At 49.3% G+C, this 25,982-nt stretch overlaps 1 protein-coding gene and 1 long non-coding RNA gene across 9 annotated transcripts in view; one reads left to right on the top strand and one right to left on the bottom strand.

The window, feature by feature from the left end:
* The first annotated feature begins 1,028 nt into the window (after positions 1-1,028).
* LOC128338367 (uncharacterized) lies at positions 1,029-7,880 on the top strand. Its single transcript, XR_008312587.1, has 3 exons — positions 1,029-4,400; positions 4,817-4,952; positions 7,744-7,880. It is a non-coding gene; the product is annotated as an uncharacterized LOC128338367 (long non-coding RNA).
* CCDC30 (coiled-coil domain containing 30) overlaps positions 4,721-25,982 on the bottom strand; it is a 71,637-nt gene continuing 50,375 nt past the window's right edge. For 4 of the 8 annotated variants that reach the window (XM_053280648.1, XM_053280651.1, XM_053280646.1 and 1 more), the window contains 8 exons: positions 23,895-24,048; positions 22,587-22,708; positions 21,027-21,168; positions 20,155-20,291; positions 18,499-18,613; positions 16,887-16,954; positions 15,262-15,396; positions 8,177-8,396 (listed from right to left, as the gene is read on the bottom strand). In XM_053280648.1, the coding sequence (XP_053136623.1) occupies positions 8,177-8,396; positions 15,262-15,396; positions 16,887-16,954; positions 18,499-18,613; positions 20,155-20,291; positions 21,027-21,168; positions 22,587-22,708; positions 23,895-24,048 (1,093 nt within the window). Of the gene's footprint in view, positions 6,365-7,659; positions 8,397-15,159; positions 15,397-16,886; positions 16,955-18,498; positions 18,614-20,154; positions 20,292-21,026; positions 21,169-22,586; positions 22,709-23,894; positions 24,049-25,982 lie in introns of those variants that run through there. The other 4 variants (XR_008312586.1, XR_008312585.1, XM_053280649.1 and 1 more) reach the window with 4 other exon arrangements.

The raw sequence follows: 25,982 nt of genomic DNA, 5'->3' as shown, positions 1-25,982 counted from the left end.
CTTTCGAGCCCTTGAGGTCCGTGCCTTTACGTTTACTTTCATTTAAGGTCTTATTTTTGGTTGCCATCACTTCCGCCAGGCGGGTTTCAGATCTGCGCGCCTTGTCTGTGCGAAAGGAGTTATGTTTGGTTTACCCGGACTACGTCCTGCTGCGTACTGATCCTACCTTCCTTCCCAAAGTTAACTCTCTTTTCCATAGGGCCCAGGAAATAATGCTACCTTCCTTTTGCCCCAACCCCTCATGTCCTAAGGAGAGGGAATGGCACACCTTGGATGTGCGTAGGGCCATGAAGATTTACCTAAAGCGCTCTAAAGCGTATAGGGTCTCAGAGTCCCTATTCATTTTTTTTTCGGGACTGTTCTTTGGGGAAGAAGGTTTCGACACCTACCCTCTCTCGTTGGATCTGTCAATGCATCCGAATAGCCTACGCAGCTTCGAAATCTCCGACGTCCGAGGGGATTACAGCCCACTCCACCAGGAGCGCGGCTTCCTCTGCTGCTCTTGTCACCTTGGCCCCCTTGGTGGATATCTGCTGGGCTGCCACGTGGTCCTCACTCTCCACCTTTGTGAGGCATTATAAAATCCACGACTGGACTTTGGCGGACGCTTCCTTTGGAAGGAGGGTCCTGTTCGGCGTCCTTTGCGCCCAAAGCCCCAGTTCGGGCTGAGATTTTGCAGAAAGAGGCGCTCTGTTTGTGAGCTCCTCTCCTTTTCGAATTGTGGGGCCCTGATCGGCCCGACTGACACAGGCCTTCTTATGGTGAGGACTCGGGCGGCTGGGAGGGCGGGTGGGTGGCCGGCGGCGGCCGCGGCAACTGTAGTTTGGGCCGATTTGGCCCCTAATCAGGTCGCTCCCTGTGGCTACCTAGGCCCGATATCGGGCCTTGTGTTGGGCGGTTGGGTGGGTGGTTGGCGGCGGCAGTACTTTGGGCCAATTTGGCCCCTAATCAGGTCGCGGGGGGGGGGGGGGGGCGGCTGGTGTCCTGCCGCCCCAATTAATCTAGAGATTACGTGAGAGCAGCTGGAAGAGTAAGTAAACCCTCCCGCCGCTCTTAAACGTACCCCGCCACCCAGTGCCGGACCGCAGTTGGCGGTTCCGTGCACACCCCTATTCCAGGCTAGATCCAAGGTGCTGGTCCTGACCTTTAAAGCCCTCCACGGCTTGGGGCCGGGGTACCGGTCGGACCGCATTCACCCCTATGAATCTGCCAGTCTCCTTCAGGAAGCTTCCCCAGACAAGCCTGCCTCCTTCCTCTTGCAGTGCCTGTGCCTCTCCCCGACATACGAGCTGGCGCTTCAGACGGGCAAGGTGATTGAGCAGATGGGCAAATTCTACCCAGAGCTGAAGCTGGCCTACGCCAGCTAGTTAAAACATGGCTCTAGTGTATTGTAAAGAAATGATTGGTGTGAGCCTCAGTCTGCCTCTCGGCTCCCGCCATTATGTAGGAAAGGGGCAGAAGCCGTCTCGTGCAGGAGGAAGCAGAGGAGTGGAAAGCTACCGACTGGGTCTGCTGGGGGCGGCAACCGTCACCTCCCGCCGGGGTCTGATGCCTACCCCAGTGGCAGCGGAGCCTCTGTGTGGCGGAGGAAGTCTGGGCACACACTGAAAAGATGCGGAAAAGATGAAGACTTCTGGGGAAAGAGGCAAAGGGGAGCTGCCGGCGCTGAAGAAGTGGACCACGAGCCAGAGCGAAGGGGAGCCACGCGATTGGTCCACTCAGCGCGGCGATGATCAGCACCCTCCGGTGCCCACTGCTGCCTACCCCAGTGGCAGAGGAGCCTCTGTGGGGTGGAGGGAAAGAAAACCGGCAGCTGATTTCTCCTCTTCTTCTGAGCTTCAACAAATGGCTTGCCCTTTGCATTTGGGAAGCAGAGGAGGACCTGGAGGAGGACCTGAACTTGTTTCAAGTTGTCTTAGCAGGTTTGGGGAACAGGTGAGACCTCGGAAAGTAGCAGAGACATGTTTGGGAGAATGGGGGAGGGGGGCAGTGACCTTTGAAGAGCTGCTTTCAAAGCTGCTTCTTTCTGGTATTCCACCTCCTGCTGGCACAGGAGACCTGAGCCTGCAGGAGCTGCTCCACAAGATCTCCAAGTGTCTGGTAAGAGCAGCCCCTCCCTGCCTGCCCCTTGAGTCTGCTGGGACTCAAGGGCACCTGGGCAGCACTTTATTCCACCAGGATTGGCCTTTGCTCATGACCCCAGATTCGGCAGCTCAGCTCCGGGAACTCCGTGGAGATGGAGGCTTCCAACATCCTGGGGTTCCTCTGCAGCGAGCAGGCTGGAGTGAGGAGAATGGCTGCCAAGCGGATCGGTAAGTGAAACAGGACATTGGGGTCTCCCTTGGTGGGTCATCTAGGGGGGAACATTTCACTCTCTTTGAGGGCACTGTCAGAAGGGTGTGGAGGTTCAAGAGACGTTCCCCTCCCAGCAGCAACTCTACGCACCCCATCAGTACTTAATGCCTACCCCAGTGGAAACAGAATGACAATGCCAAGGGTGGGGCGGGGCCCTAGAGGTCTTCCAGTCCTTGCTCAAGACCATGTCAGACGCAGCTCGTGCCATGAAAGAGGCTCATCAGCACATGGATATCGACAAGGTGGGCGACCTGATGTCTGAGATCACAGAGCAGCAGGATATCGCCCAACAGATATCCGATGTGATCTCCAAGCCCGTAGGCTTTGGTGACGACGTTGACGAGGACGAGCTGCTGGCTGAGCTGGAGGGGATGGAGCAAGAAGACCTTGACCAAGAGCTGCTTGGAGTGCTTTAAAAGAACTTCAGGAGGAAGGCAAGCCTTCCTTCACATGAGATGACCCTTGGTGGGTCATCTAGGGGGAAACGTTTCACTCTCTTTGAGGGCACTGTCAGAAGGGTGTGGAGGTTCAAGACACGTTCCCCTCCCGGCAGCAACTCTACGTACCCATCAGTACTTAATGCCTACCCCAGTGGAAACAGACTGACAATGGCAAGGGTGGGACGGGGCCCTAGAGGTCTTCCAGTCCTTCTCATGATCGGGGTGCAGTTAATGTAGCTAGGATTGTATTGGCTTTTTTTAGCAGCTGCATCACACTACTGGCTCGTATTCAACTTGTGGCCCATCGAGGTCCTCTTCCTTTTCACACATACAGCCTTCATAGCTCCAAAAATGCTGGGTCCTCAGCTCTCACTGAGGGAAAGTAAAAGCTCAATGCATTCCCAGTACCTGAGGACTAAACTGTCACAGAACAATAAAATCAAACCACCTCCCTAGAACTGAGAGGGGCAGCAGGGTGGGACCCTGACACAGGGTGAGAGAGAGCTGGGCAGAACCCCAGGTGAGAGAGGGCTTAGAGACACCAGGAGATAGAGGACTCGCTCGGATAGGGCACGGATGAGCCAGTGACTATGGATGGTTAAGGCTAGGGATAGGATCTCTAGTGAGGGTCTCTGGCTTGGTTATTGGGAGGTGGGTAGTAAGTTGTACACACCAGTGTCCGGTCCGGAAGCGTGACTCTTATGTATGAACTCGTTTTGGGCAGTATAAAAATGTTTTAATAAATAAAATAAAATAATATACATGGAATTTCACCCAGGGTGGTTGTTTCCAGTAAAAGGGCTACGAGTCAGGGAACGCTTCTGGAATCCAACACAGGCATCTCAGTAACCTATACAGTAAGTCCAGCCTCTATAGAGGCTACGTTTGAAACATTATTCTAGAAACTATTCCGCGTGTAAAGCCCTGCTTTGGCAGAGAGAAACCTTTAAGCTATTTGTACATCTACAAACTTGCCGTTGTTTTAGTTTGAAGTTCACTCAGTGTCCTGTGAGCGATATTTCTCCCCACACAGCCCTCAGTTATACTTTGAAGGGGTTGTCAGGGCACAAAGCTAAGCCAGAAGAGCTTGGTGGTGGCAGCAGAAGCTTGATAAAGGGAGGACGAGCTCAGAACATCATTCTCAGTAGACTGAATCATTGACACTTACCTGAAGGGTCATTCTCCTCAGAAGTATGGGTTGTATCCGAGGATCATGGGATTGCCTCGACCTCCTTCTCCAGACAGGGCCAGAGATCAGAACATCATTATCAGTAGAACTGGTCCACCAAGTTAAAAGGTTATTAAGTTCTCCAGTTCTGGGAAGAGATCCCCTCATTAGCAGTGTCTCAGAGTGGTGAGCAGGATATGGCTCCCCACTCTCTTTAAAGCTTCTTGGAACGGATTAAGGCTAATTTATTATTCTTAATTTTCCTCCAAAGCACGTTGTGACGAACTACAACAGCTTTGCATCCACTAGGAAGCAGAACTCAAGAAGCAGAAGCAATATTACACAAGAATCATAACAACAAAAGAAAGAGAGAACAATGACCTGAAAAGGTTTTTAGAAGAAATGATAGGTTTGCTGGAAAGTAACCTAAATCTGAAGTAAGTACAAGCAGGGTAAGGCTCCCCACACCCACTCTCGTTAAAGCTTTTGGAACTGATGGGGGGGCAGGCTCCGTGGCACCCTCACCACCCATATCCCCACCCCACCCCCAAACCCTGAGACTTGCTGTTTGCCCCCAGAGATGCCCTCTGCATCGCAGGGGGAGGATTTCCCATGCAATAGACAGGGGCAAGCAGGAGGAGGAAGAGGAAGGATCAGTGTTCCCATTCCACACGGGCCCATTCCACACCCATTCCCACTCTGTTCTAGTAAACCTTTATGTCGTATTGTAAACAAATTATGACAGGAATGCTAGGAGTGTGTTTACCAAGAATATTATTAATTGTTCTGCTACAATTAATTGACACTTGTGGTAAAGATTTGAGGCTGATTTGTTACTAATTTTCCTCCAAAGCACGTTGGGATTAACTACGACAGCTTTGCATCCACTATGAATCGGAAATTAAGAAGCAAAAGCAATATTACACAAGAATCATAATAGAAAAGGGAAGAAAACAATGAACAGAAAAGGTTATTAGAAGAAATGAAAGGTTGGTGGGAAAGTAACATAAATATGAAGTAAGAATTAAAAAGAAACATAAGATAGACACCAGCAACAGTCACTGGAGGTACTGTGCTGGGGTGGACAGGGCCAGTTACTCTACCCCTGCTAAATAAAGAGAATCGCCACATTTAAAAGGTGCCTCTTTGCCCAGTTAGCAGGGGCAAAAAAGGTAGCAGCAAAAGACAGGCGTTCCTGGTTTAACGCAGTGCTTATTTCCTATGAAAAATGTGGTGGGCATACATGTGAGTGTATGTAAAGGTAAAGTGTGCCGTCGTGTCCTGGAGCCCACAGAGCCCAGTGGTTGTCTTTGGTAGATAGGAGGCTGATGAAGCATTTTGCGAAACGGCTTGTTTAAGCATCTGGACAGAGCCATATGTACTCGATTGGACATACACATTTTGTCATATGAAGGTCAGATTTATCTAGTGGCATGTGGAGGCTGATACGTGCTGCCTTTGCAACATATTTATCTTACAGCATTCTACAGCTACTGCCTGAGATTTATTGAACTTGCATTTTACCAAGGCAACGCCCACAGCTGGACTTATCTCTGGAGTTTGCACCTCTTAACCCTTGCACAGATGCAACTGAGACAGCGCCATTGAAAGTATTTCCATCACACACACACACACACACACACACACACACACACACACACACACACTGCTTTATGTTATGGATATTGAAGATTTAACGTTTCAGTTTTTCCGCTCTCTGAGCTTCATAAACGGTCTCAGTATTTAGGTTATCCACCCCAGTTTTGTAGATTTTTAGCTCTTTATGAACTTCATGGCTTTATTTCAGCCACTCCTTCGATGTTAGCCAGTTAGGGACAGTCAGCTCAGGGCCTTGTCCGCCTCATTTTGTTGCTTTGCAGCCCCACATTTGTTTTGCCCAGCATTATCTCCATAAGATTGCTTTTGTTATTATCTTTCATGTTCTAAGTATTAGTTTTTCTTTATTATTTCTGGTTCAAGCTATCATTTTTCCAACCATTGTTTGGTTGGTTATCAGTATATATTTTCAGCTGTTATATTCTAATAAATGATCTTTTCAATATATTTTTTGTTCCAGCCACGGGTGGGTTTCTCTCTTTTCTGTTTTTGTCTGGGGATGGATAGGGCCAGTTCCTCTCCCTCTGCTAAATAAAGAGAATTGCCACTTTTAAAAAGTGCTTCTCTGCTCAGTTGGCAGGAAATTTATAATACAAATAATCTGCAGAAGCATTACCATCATCCAGTGTGCCAAAATGAATAAATGGATGCCTGCTGGTTTCAATTTTTGTTTCAGCCACACACACAACCCCAATAATCAATGTTCAAATTAGCCTTTTAAATTTACATACCTCGTTCTCATGACTTTCAACTTCCTTGATGTCTTGCTCACTACTTTGCTGACCTATAAGAATAGTGAATATATTTTAATTGGTAATCTGTACGTTGCCCTGTTCTTTGCAGATAAACACACACTACACATTCCACAGTATCACATCAAAATTCCTGTGCTGTAAGATTCAAGTGTCATAGATGCATTAAAATTATTTTTAAGAACCGACCCAGCAGAAGACATGGCATTTAAAAAGTACACGGAGTTTTCATTATATAATCACAGGATCAGAATAAAAGAGGAACACATGAGTACCAGTTCTTGGGATGTGGCACAAAAGCAGGCATTAACTGCTCTGTGTATTTTGTTATTGCATTTTCTAACTTCTGTTAAAAAGTCTGTTGAATTCCTTACAGAGTGAAAAATTTGAGTTTACAATGGTATGGCAGGGCCAGGATAGTTCAGATGAGGGCTTGTTTCAACATTTGCTGTCATAAGTCCTGGACATTCTATTGCTCCTAAAACCTATTCTGCCCACTCAATTTCCCTGAATTTAGGCACACATCAAGTAAGTGACACCAACCCTCCAAATCTGGCACAAATCTGCTGAAAGATGGCCGAGATATAGGTTAAAGATTTAACTCCTAAAAAGAGGCGGCTTTTCTTCACCGCAGATACGGTGGCACCTTTTTTCCCACCACAATGTATCTCTTAAAATTTTTAACTCCACTTAAATTTTATCCAGTTCTTCAGGTCCATGTTGGACTAGTACCTTCTCTTGTTTGAAAAGCACCCCTCTAATGATTTTCAAGCACTCAGCGTTCAACATAGGGTAAAAATCAACTGATTGAGTAAAATCCAGTAAGGGTGCAGATCAGTGATATTATCCATGGAGGGTTCCGAAGCTAGGGTTGAGAGGGCCAAACTGACTTCCTGGTTCTGAACATAGCTGCCTCGTCAGGAGAATCAATCTGGCATTTGTAGAGTTAAAACAAATATTCCTTGCACCCCCTTTCATTTTATGAGCCTTTTTATTTTCTCCTTCGGCCCGCTTTCTCTCACTGTCACCAAAGCGAGGAAGCAAAGCCCATCAGCAAAGCTTGAAATAACTTATGGAGAAGTCTGTTGATTTCACTGGATTCTCACTGTATTAGCCGAGCAAAGCCCAAATGTTGTGAGGGAGAGAGGACATGATCCTTAGAGGAAATGGTTGCCTGGCCTGCAAGAGGTCTCCATCCTTTCTCCCACCAAGGCCATCCTGGGCAGTCATGTAGGCCCTGAGGGAGGGGTGATCCATACCCACCCACCCTGCAACTGGGGCTGTAGGGCGAGACCATCTCCCCTTGTCTGGGGCTGAAATTACTCACCCCTGCCATCTCGCTCTGCTGCATGCCGTCCTTATGGGCCTGTTCGGCTCTGTGCTGAAAATCCCCTTCATTCTCATCTTGCAGGAGCTGGGTTGCCAGAGTTTGTCCGAGGTACATGCCTATCACTTGTGGCTTGGGCGGACGAGATCTTGGGCAAGAGAAGCACCCCTCCTGTCCGTGCTCAGCCCTCTAAGGCACGTGCGCTGTGTGTGCGCTCACACATTTTTGGAAGTCCGCTCGATTTTCGATCCCGCTCGCGTCGAATCAGGAATGCATGTGCACACACACTGCCTGCCTTGATACTGCCACCCAGTACAAAACTCATTCCACACACGGATGGGGGGAAAAAAGAGCGAACGCTGCTCTGCGCTTCTTCTTTAGCGCTGAACCATTTCCCCTCTTTGCAGTACATGTGTCTCTCAAGTCTCATGAAAATCATCTGAAGAAGTCTCAACAGCAAGACTAACTAGCAGTCAGAAGTCGCTTCCGTCTCCTTCGAAAATCTTCCCTTGTCCTCTTAGACAGGCTCACCGCCGAAGGGCTGATCTTCTTCCTCTTCCTCCTCCTCCTTCTGGACGTCCGTGGCGTCACCTGGAGAGGCCACATTTAAGTAACTGAGCTCTGAAGGCTGCCGAGGTGAAGGGGAGAGCAGAGGCCTTTCTGTGGCTCCCTCGGGTTTCCCATCCTGAATGGCTTTCAGAAGGCTGAGTGAATCCGAGAGCTCCGTCACTGAGAGGCTGGAAGAGAAATCAAGCACTGGATCACCACGGGGGTCTGTCGGGCCAACGGCATCATCTCTAAGGCCCCCGGTGGTCCCTCTAGGCCTGCATCCTATAGTGGCCAACAAGCTGCCTCTCAGATGCCAACAACACCCGCTGTCCAGTGTTTGCCCTTTGTGCCCCCACATGACATCCCTCACCCACACAGGGCTACTAAATAGATGGGCTGGGCAAGGAGCAAGGCCCTAATAGTACCAGTGCTCTCCAGTGTTTGCCCTTTGTTCCCCTACATGATGAGCCAGTGTGATGTCGTGGCTAGAGTGCCGGACTAGGACCGGGGAGACCCGAGTTCAAATCCCCATTCAGCCTTGATACTAGCTGGGTGACACTGGGCCATTCACTTCTCTCAGCCTAACCTACCTCACAGGGTTGTTGTGAGGGGAAACCTAAGTATGTTCCTAAGGGCTCCTTGGAGGAAGAGCAGGATATAAAATGTAAAAAAAAAAATTTTTTTAATGGCCCACACCCACACGGGTCTACTAAATAGATGGGCTGGGCAAGGAGCAAATCCCTAATAGTACCAGCCCTCATTGGCTAACATACTAACATACCCCACCCCCCATCCTTGCCTTGTGGATGGAACGATGGCAGGGAGAGTTAAAGGCAGAGAATTTAGAAGTTTGTAACTTCCCCCCAACATACTCTGGATATACCGGGATACCAGACTTAATCTACAGTGCCCGGCTTTTGGCCTGGAAAGCAAGAAACCCCTTGCCAACAAGTAGTGGGGACCTGTGGAGTCAGTTCATCGACGAGAGGAGGGAGGGGCCAAACCTTTGGGGGCCCCTTGCAGACTGGGGGCACGGATACTGAAGCAGAACGGCACACCCCGTGTCAGTCTGTGTATGGACGCTGGGGTCCAGTCGGGAGCGTGATCATGCAACCCATCGGTGCTTATCCACTCAGTCACCGGAAAATAGGCACAGGAAGGAAGGAAGCCCTGGGCCCTATGCCCCACCTGCTTCCTTGACGCGCATAGGGCAACATGGAACCTTTTTTGCAGAGAACTGCCCACCCATGAATTCCCCACATTTGGACAAAAACGTGATCATAGCATTTATGCCTGGGTGCATACCGTGGACAAAACTTCTCGATGTTCCTATTTTCTGCTGTGAACCCCGAAGCCAGCCCTCGCGCCCAACAGCTGTGGGAGCTCCAGTTCGTCGGCTGCTCGGGGCCCACGTCAAAAAGGGGCTCTTGGGGAGTGAAAAAACCCCAAACACTCTCCAACTTTGCTTCCTGCGACGGAAGAGACGGGGAGCCCCTCTCACTGCGGGATCTGGCAGCTATCAAGTACATGAAGAATCATCCCAAGCCAGCAACGGAGAGACCACCCGGTCTGCATGAGTGCCTGCGCAACTTTAGCGCCTGTGAAACTGATCATCGTTCATGAAATAATCCACCTGGTTTCCGAGGCAAGCGTCCATTTCGCTTCACACATGCCACTGCCTGAATGACTCTGCCCCCCTCCCCAGAACCTGAAGATGGTTTGTGTTTTGCTTTAGACAACACACCCCAGAAATCAAGAGAAGTGGCCTGTATTGAGTTCTCCCCCTACTTTCCCCCCTCCTACCACCGGCTGAGTTTTAGACAGCAAGTGCCAGCAGAGACGACTGCCTGACACCACGACTGTTCCCCGGCTTTTAGTGCCTTTTGATTCCAGTCACAGATGAGAACAAAGAGGGAGAGGAGGCCAATATGCTTGCAAATGAATGTGTTCTCTTCGGTGTCATTTTTGTGGCTCTGAAAATGCAATTTGGGCTTGATGACATGGCATCGTGTAGAATTATTTTGTGCCACAGTTTGTACATTTTGCTTGTTGATTCTATTTGCTGTTTTATATAGCCTGTCCGTTGTTAGAAACTTGCAAAGAGAATAGTAGCTTGGGGAAGGCATTTTTGACTTCCAAGACCCGGGGATCAGTGCTGGAACCCATTTGTGCCTTTCACCGATAAAGATTGGGGCCCTTGCCTTGGTCACTTTGGTGGGAATTGTGCTACTGTCACCAGCATTAAATGATACCAGGGAGGAGCCAGGGTCAGCGGAACCTCCTGTGGAAATATGGAAGGAACTGGGAGAACTTTCCCCAGAACCTGTCTCAAGAACTGAGGAGATTCTTCTGAGAGAACATGGTATGAGAGTGGCTCAGGCCCCCACCCCAGGAACACAAAAGACTATTACTTCTGCAGAAATTTAGGATACAGGTGAAACTCGGAAAATTAGAATATCGTGCAAAAGTCCATTAATTTCAGTAATGCAAATTAAAAGGTGAAACTGATATATGAGACAGACGCATTACATGCAAAGCGAGATAAGTCAAGCCTTAATTTGTTATAATTGTGATGATCATGGCGTACAGCTCATGAAAACCCCAAATCCACAATCCCAGAAAATTAGAATATTACATGGAACCAAGAAGACAAGGATTGAAGAATAGAACAATATCGGACCTCTGAAAAGTATAAGCATGCATATGTATTCAGTACTTGGTTTGGGCCCCTTTGGCAGCAATTACTGCCTCAATGCGGCGTGGCATGGATGCTATCAGCTTGTGGCACTGATGAAGTATTATGGAAGACCAGGATGCTTCATTAGCGGCCTTCAGCAATTCTGCATTGTTTGGTCTCATGTCTCTCATCCTTCTCTTGGCAAGGCCCCATAGATTCTCTATGGGGTCAGGTCAGGTGAGTTTGCTGGCCAATCAAGCAGAGTACACTGTATACTTTTCAGAGGTCCGATATTGTTCTATTCTTCAATCCTTGTCTTCTTGGTTCCATGTAATATTCTAATTTTCTGAGATTGTGGATTTGGGGTTTTCATGAGCTGTACGCCATGATCATCACAATTATAACAAATTAAGGCTTGACTTATCTCGCTTTGCATGTAATGCGTCTGTCTCATATATCAGTTTCACCTTTTAATTTGCATTACTGAAATTAATGGACTTTTGCACGATATTCTAATTTTCCGAGTTTCACCTGTACATGAAGAAAGAAGAAACAAAAGATTTTATGGTATCAAGGGGGCTGGTGTGGGAGAGGGGCAGAGCTATGAGATTGTCCAATCTTCACGCCAGGGTACAAATGCCCCAAAGACCGAAGTTGGGCCTGTGGGACTCACTGGCTATGGGATTTGTTCCCAGTAAAAAGACACTGCCCCAAGGGATTTAAAATTCCAGAATGTGAGGAGGTACCAAACTGGGTTGACTCAGAGAAACCCACGCCCAAACCCACAGTGCCACCTAGCCATACAAAGGCCCCTACAATAAATAGCTCCTTAAGGGAATATACTCCAGCCTTGACGCCCTCAGATTTGTCCCAGTGGCAAATCCCCGATGAGGGAGACTTAAGGAAATGATGCCAAAAGGATGTAAAGGTATTGGAGCAGTCTATGCCTGCCCCATTGAAAGATAGGGTCATGACACCTTTGCCCACCTGGATTACAGGATCTGGGCTGCATTTTGAGTGGATACCTGTGACCTGGAATGACAAAGGGAATAGAATTGCTACCTTTGAGGTGGATTGGGAAGATCAGCAAGCCTCAATCGCTGTGGGGACCTGTGAGACTGTAAAGGCTATCCCATTTGGAGATAAATGTGTGGTCAGTTATGTGGCCATAAATAAAATGCTCTGAGTCACATGCCTGCATTCACACGCAAAACATGACTGTGAGGTGCACTCAGAGAAAAGGGGTCCAGGACTGTACCCTGATGGATCACACCCTAGGTCACAACAGCAATACTGAGGACATGGAGGTGACTCCACATCAGTTATGGTATCGAGCTGAACCCCAAAGATGGGCCATTTTGAATGCCACCGTGACCACATATATGTTTCACCTTTCTGTCCGGTCAAGGTTTATAAAAACCTTTCCCCCGAACTGCAGTGGAAGGGTCAATATTGGAGAGGCTGCTCGCCGGACACGGGAGAAGATCCCGTGGCCTCGTGCAGGACCTCTGGTCAGGAGCCAATTCAGCAGGTATGATTTGGGCAAATGCCAAAAATGGGGACCAAGATGACCGACTGGGCTATTTGGACTGGGCTATTTGGAACGAGCTCTCGGCCTGGTAACACAGGCTGGACTGAAGGATGCAGTGACCTCTGTGGGCAGCACTGAGATTACACATCTCCTGGTTGGCTTTCTTAGCCAGTTACTAAGGGAATCAGTGACAGCTTTTGAAATCTTGGCTTGGAATGAAGCTTGTGCTCTGGTGCAAGATTTCGGTGCGAGCCATTAGAGATTCAATCAGTCAGGGATATTGGCTGCGGGAACTGGCAATGAAGCCCCCATTTATGAGTAAAGAAACTTGGGGATTAAGGTATTCCTGGGCTCTAGATGCATGGGGTTTGCAATGAGCTTACATGCACCTTTAGAGCCAAGGGGGCTTCAGAGGGAGTATGGGCTACTGGGGTGAGACTGCACCCTGGGATAAGCATGAAGTGTGATGAAAACATCCTTCCTTCCTCCCCATAATGCCAGCTATTTCGTAATTGGCCAAGAGGAGGAGGGAAAAGGAGCTTGGTTGGCCATAGGGAATTGGCCCCACCCCCATTCACTTGCAAACATGCACGTAGGGAACACAATTGGGTTAACCTTGGAGACAGAACCTGCTGGGTTGGAGAAGCTCCATTCGCCGGTACAGTAGGTACGGTCTCCTTTACAAACACCTCCGTTTGTGTAAGGAGAACAGGAGGAAGAGTCAGCACTGGAAAATGACTCTGGGAGAGCACACCACGTCCCTGAGCTGGCCACCCAGACTGACATAGGAGTACGATCTAAGTTTGGTCCACTCAACAAAATGGATATTTAACTGATCAGCCCTGGTGATTGGATTAATACAACTAGAAAAGGCCTTGGCCCAGTTGGACCAAATTGATCAAGTTTTCCAAAAGATGATTGTTAACTAGAATGAGTGACAGCACGCTTATGTGATCACCCTGAAGGCATCAAGTGTGTGTACTGCCACTGACATTTTATGCTTTTTCTATAACGTTAAAAGAAACAACCATTATTACATGTTAGGTCTGTCTGTGTTTTGCTTTAGCTTGCTCATCGTAGTGATTTGTATATGCTGTATGTTTAGGAGAAGAAAAAAGGCCCTGGCACAGATAGATCTGCCAGCCACTTTACGCTCCCCTTTGGCTCCACCCCCAACACCTGTTGACGCCACGGCCAGTGTGATCCTATCCTCGCACAAGGAGGAATCGCGAGAGGCGGATTACGTTGTGAATAGCTTGATGGCATTGGGACCAGCCCTACAGGCTCCAAAAGCAAAGCTTCGGCCTGTGTCTGAGATTGCTGGTGTGCAAGAAATTGAAGTGCGAACTTTGGTTCTGCTGAGCCAAAGTAACTGAATGGAATTATTTATTCTGCAGTCAAGTTATTCTGCAGTCTAGCTAGGCTTGGCTAGAGGAGGAAATCCACCCCACTCAGCCTTGAAGCTGTTTGTGCATTGTGCTATGCTGATGTCAATTATGAGAACTAGCTTGAAACTCGCGAAGAGTAATCATATTTAGAAGGTCTTAGGAAACCACATTTTAGATATCAGTCAGTACCTACATATTTTAGGGGTGCCTATTTTCACACAGTTAACTGCTGAATTGCTTTGCATGCTATCTCTTAATAACATTTTCTTGCAACTAGAAGGTGCCAATTAAAGCTTTGAGAAATGACCACAGGCCGGTCAAGCGGGGGCGTAAACAGGAATGTTTCCATCTGGATTCAGTAATCAGTGCCAGACCTGGAACCCACCATGAATGATTTCTGACCCGATATGGTAAAGAGAGCCAAGGATGGGAGACCGGGGATATTTACATTGGGATGGAGACATGGAGGAATTGATGTGACTGTCTTTGATTTGAGAAAGGACAAGAGGGCTTGGGGGGAGGTTATAAAAGGGACATACATGCCCTTCCCACAGGAGGAGAGAACAAGCAAGCAAGGGAAACATACCCAGACCCCAGGGAGTGGATGAATGCCCTATCAAGGGAGACACATGCTCTGCCCCTTGGATTAACCTAAGGCTGTAAAGGCAACTTGTGCTTCATAGCTATTCCTGGATATTTCACCTAAGATGCCCGAGCAGCCTACAGCGATTCCCCAAGGCCTCCTGAGGATACAGACAGCCTTGACCGGTAAATATTTGTCTACAGCAAATGCCTTCAGTCCAGCTCCCCAGAATTAACCTAACTCTCCAATCCTGTCTTCACTCTTCCCCGATTGAGGAATCTCCCCCTCCTCTTCTGGCCTAGCTGCATGCTTGTCTTGCCATCAGTTTCCTTCTTCCTCCGTTTCCCCCTCCCCGCCTTTCCCTCCCTTTGCTTTTGGCTCGCTATTAAAACGTCAGTAATGAGCTCTCCGTCTCCCCCTCCTCTCTCTCTCAGCTTCTCGGCTCACAGAATATGCATAACTTCCTTTCTCTCTGCCTGCGCCGTGGATGAAATGTTTGCAAGTTTGCATTTGGTTAGGAGCAGAGAGGTAAGACTGACCGTTGCCTAGGTGGCAGGGCTTGCCAGCAGCCTCTGAGCAAGGGGCGCTGAATGTGGCTTCCACATTCATGAATTCAGGAACCATGAATGTGGTTTCCACTACAAGTCAGAGAGAGAAAATGCTTTTAGCTGCCAATTCGTTTCTAGTGAAGGAGAATGATTTTTAACGGTTGCTGAGAACTCTACACTACTTTGGGAAGTAAACCAATGGACTGATCTGCTTGCATGCTTAATTGCTTGGATGTCACTATCGTTTTTAATGCAGCTTTTAAACTACAGTCGCGTATGGCGCGTCCTTCCCCCACTGACTGCCCCATGAACTCAGAAAACCGAACCAGGAAGAGCCTCTGTTGCTCCCCCAAGTTGGGAGGGGCTGTGTCTCTGTTTCTCTCCTGAAGGGAGGGTGCCGCAGCCTGCTCACAACAGCTTTCAGAAGGCTGAGTGAATCCGAGAGCTCCGTCACTGAGAGGCTGGAAGAGAAATCAAGCACTGGATCACCACGGGGGTCTGTCGGGCCAACGGCATCATCTCTAAGGCCCCCGGTGGTCCCTCTAGGCCTGCATCCTATAGTGGCCAACAAGCTGCCTCTCAGATGCCAACAACACCCGCTCTCCAGTGTTTGCCCTTTGTGCCCCCACATGACGTCCCTCACCCACACAGGGCTACTAAATAGATGGGCTGGGCAAGGAGCAAGGCCCTAATAGTACCAGTGCTCACTGGCAAGGGTCTGCACCAGCGAGGGTGGCCATATTGGGGAAGACCGCCTTTGTATAAGAGATTGACCCAGAGATCCAGCTAGTCCGGGGGTTCTCAAACTCGGGTGCCCAGTTGTGGTGGGGCTACAATGCTCCTCACCAGAGGCTGGGAACGACGGGAGAGGGAGTCCAACAACATCGTGGGACCCAAGATGGTAAGAGGGCTGGTCTTGTGGCGGCAAGCAGGAATGGTCCCCTTTGCTAAACAGGGTCTGCCCAGGTTTGCATTTGAATGGGAGACAACCTATGTGAACACCATAAGGTGTTCTCCTTAGGGGATGGGGCCATGCTGGGAAAAGCCCCTGCAGTAATGAGTGCAGAAGGTTCCAAGTCCCCTCCCTGGCAGCATCTCCAAGATAGGGCTGAGAGAGATTCCTGCCTGCAACCTTGGAGAAGCTGCTGCCAGCCTGGGTAGACAATGTTGAGCTAGGTGGACCAATAGTTTGACTCGTTAGAAGGCAGCTTCCTATGTTCCTAAGCCAGCGTGGTGTAGCCGTTAGAGTGCTGGACTAGGACCGGGGAGACCTGGGTTCAAATCCCCATTCAGACATAATACTTGTTGGGTGACTCTGGGCCAGTCACTTCTCTCTCAGCCTAACCTACTCTGCAGGGTTGTTGTGCAGAGAAACCTAAGTATGTAGTGCACTGATCTGGGCTCCTTGGAGGAAGAGTGGGATAGAAAATGTAAATAATAAATAAGGTGCCTCATCCTCATCCAGGACTCATCCAGCATCCTACTCCCCCCTGTGCCAAGCAGATGCGTTGTAGTCTATCACAAGCAGGGTGTGCAGCAGTCAACTGCATATCCTCAGCATCTGATGTTCATTCTGAATAAGCAGATCCCATTCTATGCTATCACAGTTAAATCCCACCAATAGGCCAGGACTCTAAACCTCCATAACTCTTAAGCCGGGAACCTTTATACCTTTGGCTACTGCAAGAATGGGTGAGTGACGTAACGGAAAAGAATGAACGCACAACTTTTTCATACAGATTACTGCTGTCTTGTAGGGTCCCAGTACAAGCCACACCTACCGCTCGCTTCTACAGGTTTTAATTGTGTTGTAATAGTTTTAACTTTTTAATTTTAATTGTTGAAATGTTTCAATCTTTTACTGGCTGTCTTTATTGTTTTGTAAACTGCCCAGAGGGCTTGTGTTTCGGGCGGTATAGAAATGTATTAAACAAACAAACAAATACAGTACCTTACGCTGGAGATGGGGAGCATCTTGCTTTGGAGCTGACATTCAGAGACGCCAGGGCTACTCCGGTCCTGGAAAGGGTTGAGATGCACAGAGTAAGAAGCCAACTCAGTTATTTGCATTTCCGTCATTGTGGCCGTCCAAGCGGAGCAGGTGAGGTTCCAAGGCGGTCTCCCACCCAGGCAACGGCCATGCCCAACCCTGCCCGGCTTCAGCAAGGGGCCTGCAGCAGCTGCCTTCAGACCGCGCCCTTGTGAAGACATTCAGGATATGGTCTGAAAGGGGGCTGGCTTTCTAAAATCAGGAATACCAACCATGGAAACCAAAATAACCGAGTGTGGAGATGGATGAAACCAAGATACCAACACAGACTCCCATCTTATAAAGCCACCTCGACCCACGGCACTAACTCAAACCAGTTTCTTCTTTAAAGATGGCAGGGCTTAAGCAAGCCTCCTTTGCGGGAGGTTTTCAATCAGAGGCTGCACAGCGATGCTGTAGCAGATTCCTGAGGCAGGTGGACTAGAACAGGGATTCTCAACGCTGGGTCCCCAGATGTCATTGGACTTCAACTCCCATAATCCCCAGCCCCAGTGGCCTTTGGTTGGGGATTATGAGAGCTGAAGTCCAGTAACATCTGGGGACCCAACGTTGAGAATCCCTGGACTAGAAGGCCTCCAAGTTTCCTTCCAATGCTAAGATTCTGTGATGTAGGGATGTGCGAGCCGGCTCGAGGTCAATCTCACACTTGAAATGGTCCAGCTCGAGGGCTTGCCCTCGAGCCGGACCAGGCCCAGTTCAGCTCAAGGTCGAGCCGAACCCACTGGGCTGGTCCGGGGCCACTTTTGTTTTTACAAAATAATAATAATAATAATCCTAACACACACACACCCTCGAGCTGGACTTGCACTTGAGCTGGTCTGGGCCCGGCTCTAGCATGCACAGAACCAGACCTGGTTCGAGACCAGTTCTACTCGAACTGAACTGGGTTTTCCATTTTTGTGCACACCTCTACTGTGATGTGATGAACCCTGGGTGCTGGAAGGCATGCAGAGTTGTCTTTTCAGCTCCAGAGTCTCAGCATAATCTAAAGAGGTTAGGGAGGAGTAGAGTTTCTTAGACATGGGTCCCCAGATGTTGTTGGACTACAGCTTCCATCATCCTTGCATGCAGAAGGCTCCAAGTTCCCTGCCTGGCAGTATCTCCAAGATAGGGCTGAGAGAGATTCCTGCCTGCAACCGTGTAGAAGCCGCTGCCAGTCTGTGTAGACAATCCTGAGCTAGGTGGACCAAGGGTCTGACTCAGTATATGGCAGCTTCCTATATTAGCCACCAGCTAGGGATTATGGGAGTTGCCATCCCACAACATCTGGGGACCCACGTTTCAAAACCCCTGCGCCAAGCAATTGATTACATCTGCATGTATTTGCATAGCAGTGGGGAAAGCCTCCGAAATGTAAATTAAAAAACGCACTGAGGCGGGCTACAACTGCACGGGTGGAGCAAAAAGGTCTCGGGTCAGCCTTCCTCCCGAGCGATCATGTCGGGGAGGGGTGGATCAGGGCCGAGCACCCCACCCTGCCGAGGACATGATTAGCAAAGCAGGCTCTTCTTACTTCTGAGCTGTGGCAGTGAGTCCGCCGCAGCGCGCTCTTCAAGGCGCAAACTTGGCTGGTCAGCTGGAGGACACGTTCCTGGAGTTGCTTGTTTTCTTCATCCAAAAGCCGCGCCCTGAAAAGGTCCCAGGCAGGAAGAAGACATCACTATGGTCCCACTCCCATCCACAGAGGAGCTGGCGGGGAGGGCTTGGATTTGCAGGCCTACAAGCGACTTGGGGGCGCTTTCCAGCATGGACAGGAAACCCACCCTGGAGCTGGGGGCTAGGACGTCACTGCTGAAACAGCCGCCAAGCTGCCTTGTAAAGCAGTGACTCTCTTCTATTTAGCAGGCAGGGAAGCCATGGTCCCTATTCAACAAAGCAGAACATCCCTCTCAGAAGTTGTTGCTGGGGTCTCCCTTGGGCTTCTTTTCAGACGGTGAGCCCCTTGGGGACAGAGAACCATCTTATTTCTTTTTCTATGAAAATTAGAAAAAGTGCCTGCTTTGTGAACACTTTTTGGGGGGTTGAAGATGAGTATATCAATGTTTGTCCAGAGAAATCTAGTGCAGAAAGCAACTACAGAGCAAGAAAGAACAGCACCTGCTGGAGTCAGACAGGGCAAAAAACTGGGAGATGGGGGATTGTCCCTCTCGCCTATTGAGGGGAAAGCTCTCTGATTGGCCCTGTCTGGAGCAGGAGGTCGAGGCAATCCCATGATCCTCGGACACAACCCTCTTCTGAGGGAGAATCACACAGTGTTCCAACCCAAGCAGGTTCGGTGGAGGGTTGACGGCCAGACCGTGGAAGGAGCAAGAAGGGAAAACTGCCTTTTGCTTACCAATTTCCAAGCTGAAGAAAGAGTTTGCTTTACAAACCTGCTTGGTTTGCCTGCCTCTCTTTCACCTTTCCTCCCCAAATCCTCATTTCCCACAATCAACAGAGTTATGTTTTATTTCATCTTTGGCATGCATGTGATGGGTGTTGTGTTAAGAAATCTGTGAGGGGGTTCCTCTCCCCACGTCGCCTTGGCTGAGCTCTGGTTAGGGTGGCTGTCAGGAGGAGGGAGGTTAGCCGGGTCTTGCCCTGCGGGGAGAGGGGGGGAGGATGCAGCTGGGTCTGGTCCAAGAAACCCTCGGAGAGACAGAACCTCCTTGCAATGAACTCCTGGGCCTGCTGAAGGAGGCGGTGGCACTAGAGAACCAGAGGGGAGCGAAATCTGGAGGGACTTGGCTTGGGCCAATCCGAGTCTCCCTTCCCCAAAGTTCTTGACATATGGTGAATTTCTGACTCCCAGCTATCCTCTTCCAGACGGGTATCAACAGCTGAGTTTGGGCCTCCTGCAGGCATGTGGAGGCTGGATAGGGGTTCTAGGAGGGATCCGGACCACCTTGGACAGCTCCAAGGGAAGCAGCACAGCCTGCATGTGGACGGGGGAAGCCCGTGGATAGCTCTGAGCAAGTAACTTGGCAGAAGATAGATGGTGCTTGGAGCCGACTCCTGCTCTAGCTAGCTGGTGCCTAGGAAGAGTGGACTGAACCCTTCATTTCCCTGGGGAAGGTTCTGTTGCTTACAAGGGGCCTTGCCAATTGTCTAAGCGCACTGTGGCAGGTCCATGAGGGACTCCCCCAAGGCAAAAGATGAAGGCAGTTTCCCAACTAGTTTGAAAAGTCACCTGTTCTGGATCGTAGAGACGACCTGTTTACTGCTCCACTCGGCTTCTTCTAGATCGAGATGCTGGAGCAAGAGCTTCCTTCTTTCCTGGAGCAAACTCTCGTTCTCTGCAGTCATTTGCCTCATTAGCACTTGATTCTGCATTGAAGGAAAGAGGCCGATCATTAAGCATGTTGAGATTCCTCTCCCCTCCTTTTCCCAACCCCCATCAAGCCACCACTGGGATGCATAAAGAACACAGTGAAATATGGTATCGATACACATATACACGATGCACAAATTTAAGAGAATGTCTTCTTCGCCATGATCCCCACTGCCCATTAAGATCATCCATAGGATCATCTACGGTTGCCACCGGCTCATCTGGTGGCTACTCAGGGACGGGCCTTCTCCTTTGCTGCTCCGAGGCTTTGGAATGCGCTCTCTGCTGAAATAAGAGCTTCTCCATCTCTGACGACTTTTAAAAGGTCAGTCAAGGCACATCTGTTCACCCAAGCTTTTAGATTTGCAGTTTTAATAGTTTTTAACACTTTTAACATGTCCTACATTTCAAATTGGTTTTAGTTTTGTTTTTATTGTATTTTTATTGCAAACCGCCCCGAGACGTGAGCTTTGGGAGGTATAGAAATTTGCTAATTAAATATGCAGGCAGCAGATACCATCAGGTAAATCCCTCCAGGAGAAGCCTTCCCTCCTAATTAATTGAAAGGGGCTTAGTAGCAGAGCACATGTTTTGCATAGTTTCCGATTGCATCTCTGAGACAATCCAACAATTGCTAATTGAGATCTTCTGAACTGAAAAAGTCCTCTGCCCGGGAGAGCCAGTTCTGGGAAAAATGAGAGACCCAATGAAACCTTCCTTTCCGCAATCACCTTTTCTGTCTGGCTCTTGGACAGCAGAAGTTCACCTTCAAGCTGCTTAATGCGTACGTCTCGCTGCTTCACCTCGTGGATGAAGGTCTCCTTGGCTCTCCGGAGCTTGGCTTTATGGCGGAGATGGCGCTCACTGTGTTTCCTGAGAAGACAAGCATGCCAACGACATCCTCAGAAGCAGCTCAGCTGCTTGAGAAATACTCCAAGCTAGTGTATCCCCAGGCCAGTACATGTTCTAGGATAGCTACAGAGAACCTCTGTTGCTCAGAAGCAATCTACCCCCGAGTTCCAGATGCAGGCAAACCCTTCATGCCTTCAGAAGCATCTGGCTGGCCTCCGTTGGAAACAGGCTGTGGGGTTAGGTGGTCCCCTGATCTAATACTGCTGGCGGACACGAGGCCATCTCCCAACAGATCTTATGATCTGGCACATTTAGCATGATACATCCAGTCTGGTCCTAGAAGAGTCTTGACTCCAAAACCCAATTTTGCTTCTGTTTGGACTCTTTTGTTCCTGCTAACACTTTATTTGAATTTGGGGAGGAGGAGTTCCAATTGGCATAGCAGGAAATTCATTAATCTGTGCAAGGAAAACATGTGACCAAGTAATTACAATCTCACTGCACCCTCTCCCAGTCTAGTAAGTAAGTAAATTTATTACGGTCCTTAGACCAGCTTAACATTCAAAATAGTACATTTATAATTTACAAAATATTCAAATTGCTAATACAAGCTCTATGAAGTTTGAAGGCAACAAAACAAAACTTGGCCACATTTATAGAGGTAAGAGATTTTGAATTTGACAGCAAAAAATCCAAGTAAAATTGATCCGTATGGCCAGGATGATTCTTTAAAAATTTATCTGTATGGCCAGGATGATTCTTTAAGAGAGGAGCAATAAACTTAATACGAGCATCCCTATAAAACTGACAATACAGAATAACATGGACAACTGACTCTATATCGCCTGAGCCACAAGGGCAACCAGTCTATGTCCTATCCAGTGTTTCCTTTCAGGCGTGCACATGTGCACGCACTCAGATTTTCTGATGTCTGCTCAGTTAATTTTAGATCCCGCTCAGGTTGAATTAGGAAGGTCCCACTCTGAATGCAGGTGTGCACACACTGCCTTGATACTGCCGCCTCATTCCGCACAGAGATGAAAAAGATTAGAGAGAACGCTGGTCATGTCAGTCTGTCTCTTTCTCTTTCACCTCTCCTCCCTCCCCTCATAGTTCCATCTCAGAGCAGAACTCAATTGTCTCCATGTGCTGCTTTGTGAAATGACACTGGAGAAATTCAGGGTGAAAACAGACATAAAACGCCCCACAACTCACAAGATTGGGATCCTAGAGCACTATGCTCAAGCCAAAGCCTTCAGAGTTGAAGTCTGAGGAGGAAAAGGTTCTGCAAGTTTGAGGCAGAAGCAGGCCGTGTGCAGCACTGATTGGCCAACACCCCATGCTGTCATGAATACAACTTCATTCTCACCCCCATCCCCAGAGCAGTTTTACACTGCAGTTCCTCTTCTGTCCTTAAGCAAGTCTACCCTGGTAGTTACCTGACAGAAATCTCCACCTGCTTGAGGAGGTACCCATATTCCTCGTGTAGGCTTTCCTTCTCCTGTTGCAAGGCCATCAGCTGCTCAGAGAGTTTCCGGCTATATTTCTGACAGTGAAGATGCTGGAAAGGGAGGTGGGTTTTCAGTCCGTTTTCAACCAAGCTAAGCTGCAGAGAGGAGCTGCACGGAAATTTCAGCTGGCCGAGAATACAGGGCTCCAGGTGACTCCGTCATCACAGGGCACCGAAACCAGTTAAGCTGGTTCTCAAAGAATCACGCTGGCTTCCAGTTAGTTCCAATTCAGGTTCATGGCATGCACTGGTCTGACACTAATCCGTAGCTCCAGGACATAAGAACAGCCCTGCTGGATCAGGCCCAAGGAGGCCCATCTAGTCCAGCCTCCTGTTTCACACAGTGGCCCACCAGATGCCTCTGGGGAGCCCACAGGCAAGAGGTATGTTCATGCCCTCTCTCTTGCTGTTGCTCCCCGGCAACTGGTATTGAGTGGTACTGACACTATAAACTTTCCGTAGTTCAAGCAGACCAATTCTATCTACCCCCTCCATTTCCCCAAGTACTGAAAAGTGACAAAACGGGAACCCATGCCTGACTGAGCCTGGGACGGTCCAGCTAAAATCGTGCTGCACCCAGCAACAGGGCCATGTGTATGCCACGCACAGCAGAACAGAGTGTGGAATCCCACCTCCTGGAAACAGTGCTCTCTCTAACAGGGATTCCCAGGTGTTGTTTGACAACTCACAGCATCCCCAGCTGCAATGGCCTTTGGCTGGGGGTTCTGGGAGTTGTAGTCATCAACATCTGAGAATCCCTGTTAGAGGGAACACTGCCTGGGAACCTCTGGATTTTGAACACATGCGCAAAAGCGTGTGGGCGATGCCTACTCAGGAGGCAGAAAAGTCGCATACTGACTCTGGCAGGGGCTTCCGTGCCCTGATCAGCTCTTCAGCAAAGGCAGAATAAATTATGCAAAACAGGAGGCAACGTGCAAATCTGCACTTTTGGCAGGAGGCGGCCCAGAGAACAGGCAGCCCAGTCTGGCCACTCGGTTTGTTCACAATTCTCTCTCTCTCTCTGCCTTATTTCTCCATCTAGACCAGGCCTGCTCAACTTGGCCCCCCGCCCCCGCCAGCTTCTTTTAGACTACAGTTCCCATAATCCCCAGCCACAGTGGCCAATAGCCAGGGGCTATGGGAGTTGTTGGCCAACATCTGCAGGAGGGCCGAAGCTGAGCAGGCCTGATCTAGAACATGACGGCAGTGATGCCTTGGGAGGGTGTTTGAGCCTCACCTCGTCGGAGAGCGCTTTCTTCTCTTCTTCCAAGACCCGCCGCTGGGCTTCCTGGTTCTGGTACTGGACCTGCATCGCAGCCAGCTCCGTCTCTTTCTGGCGCGCCTGTCGGAGCTGCAGCTGGAGCTCTTCTGTCCGCTGCTCCAGGAGCTTCCTGTGAGGGCAGGCAGCAGCATGGCAGTGAGGAGGAGGACGTGGGCAGGAGCGGAGGTGCTGCTTCCCAAACGGCACCAGGGCACACTCAACACGCCACACCCCGTCTGTAAGCAGCTCCCCTGCTAACTGGGCCAAGAGGACCAAGAGGAAAGGAGACCTAGTCTTGTGGCAGCGAGCATGAATGTGTCCCCTTTGCTAAGTAGGGTCCACCCTGGTTTGCATTTGAATGGGAGATTGCCTGTGTGGGCACTGGAAGAGATTCCCCTTAATGGATGGAGCTGCTCTAGGAAGAGAAACAGGTTGCTTACCTGTAACAGGTGATCTGGTAGTGATCCGTTGAGTCCATAAGTAAATGGGTTCTGCGCCTGCGCAGGCACCTCTCGGGCCGACTAGGTAGCTCCTCGCGACGCCCAACCGCCCACTTGCACGTGCTGCTGCCTGCTATCTATATAGAGCGGTTGGGCGTTTCCCGTTAGTTCTCTGTGCAGACCGCCTCTTTCGTGCAATCTGCCATCAGATGTTACTCCACTCTTCTGCAGCGGGGTCGGTTCTGGGCGGGTCTTATGGACTCAACGGATCACTACCAGATCACCTGTTACAGGTAAGCAACCTGTTTATCTGGATCGTGATCCGTTGAGCCCATAAGTAAATGGGTGAGTAGTAAGCTAGACCCCCATGGTGGTGGGTGCAGAAGGTCGCCCGCTAAGGCAACACCCTCTTCAAGACAGCTCGCCCATACTCCGCCTGGCGCGCCATGCGCAAGTCCACTGCATAGTGTTTAATAAAAGGCTGCTGGGATGACCACGTAGCAGCCAAGCAGATGTCGTCCATCTTAATGCCTGAAAGGTGAGCAGCAGAAGTTGAGTATGCTCTAGTAGAGTGCGCCCGTATAGTTTTGGGCGGTGCCACCCCCTGCAGCTTATATGTCAGCAGGATGAGTTCTACCAACCAGTGTGCTAAACGCTGCCGAGACACTGCCTGCCCCTTAAACTTTCCTTTATAGGCCACAAATAGTTTATTTGTCTTTCTATACTGTCTAGTCACTTTCATATAGAATAATAAGGACCTACGCACATCTAACGCGTGTAGTGCCTTCTCCAGAGCCGTATGTGGGTCCTTAAAAAAAGTTGGTAGGACTATTTCTTGATTTAAATGGAAGTCCGTAACTATCTTTGTTCGGAAACTTGGGTCTAGTCTCATCACAACTTTATGTGGGTAGAATTGGGTATAAGGCTTATCCACTCTCAAAGCCGTCAATTCACCCACCCTTTTGGCCGTGGTTATAGCTATCAGAAAAGCAGTTTTAAGCGTTAACAATCTAAGGCTAGTACAATGTAGTGGTTCAAAAGGTCCCTCCATCAATGCAGATAGAACCAACGATAGACTCCACTGCTCTAAAGGCTTGCGTAGTGGAGGATACAGATTATTTAGTCCTTTCATGAACCGTTTACATTCAGGATGGGTAAACACCGTCTTCCCATCCCAACCAGGAAGTTTTGAGGACAGTGCCGCCAGATGCACCTTCAGCGAAACGTTTGCAAGGCCTTTTACCTTCAGACTTGTCAGATAAAGCAAAACCTGACGCACTGACGCACGGCGTGCAACAAACTTATTTGCCCTCGCAAACATTACAAATCTTTTCCATTTACAGAAGTAGCTGCGTCTCGTTGATTTACGCCTACTGTTTAACAGGATGGATTTCAAAAGGTTATTCTCCATGCTGTCAGCCTTAGTGTCTGGATTTCTGGGTGCAGTACCATGCCTCCCGATCTCTGGAGAAGATCTGGCACTGGAGGAAGACGGAAATGGTTCCCTCTGCATATGCGGAGCAGCAGAGCAAACCAAGCCTGACGTGGCCACCAAGGGGCTATTAGAATGCAGTTTGACCTGTCCCTCAAGATCTGTGCTAACACCCGATTGAGGAGTGGCATT

Source organism: Hemicordylus capensis, chromosome 16 (genome assembly GCF_027244095.1).
Source record: "Hemicordylus capensis ecotype Gifberg chromosome 16, rHemCap1.1.pri, whole genome shotgun sequence".
NCBI classification, from domain to species: domain Eukaryota; kingdom Metazoa; phylum Chordata; class Lepidosauria; order Squamata; family Cordylidae; genus Hemicordylus; species Hemicordylus capensis.
Note: the sequence above shows the minus strand (reverse complement) of the source record. Positions and strands in the feature narration are given on the sequence as shown.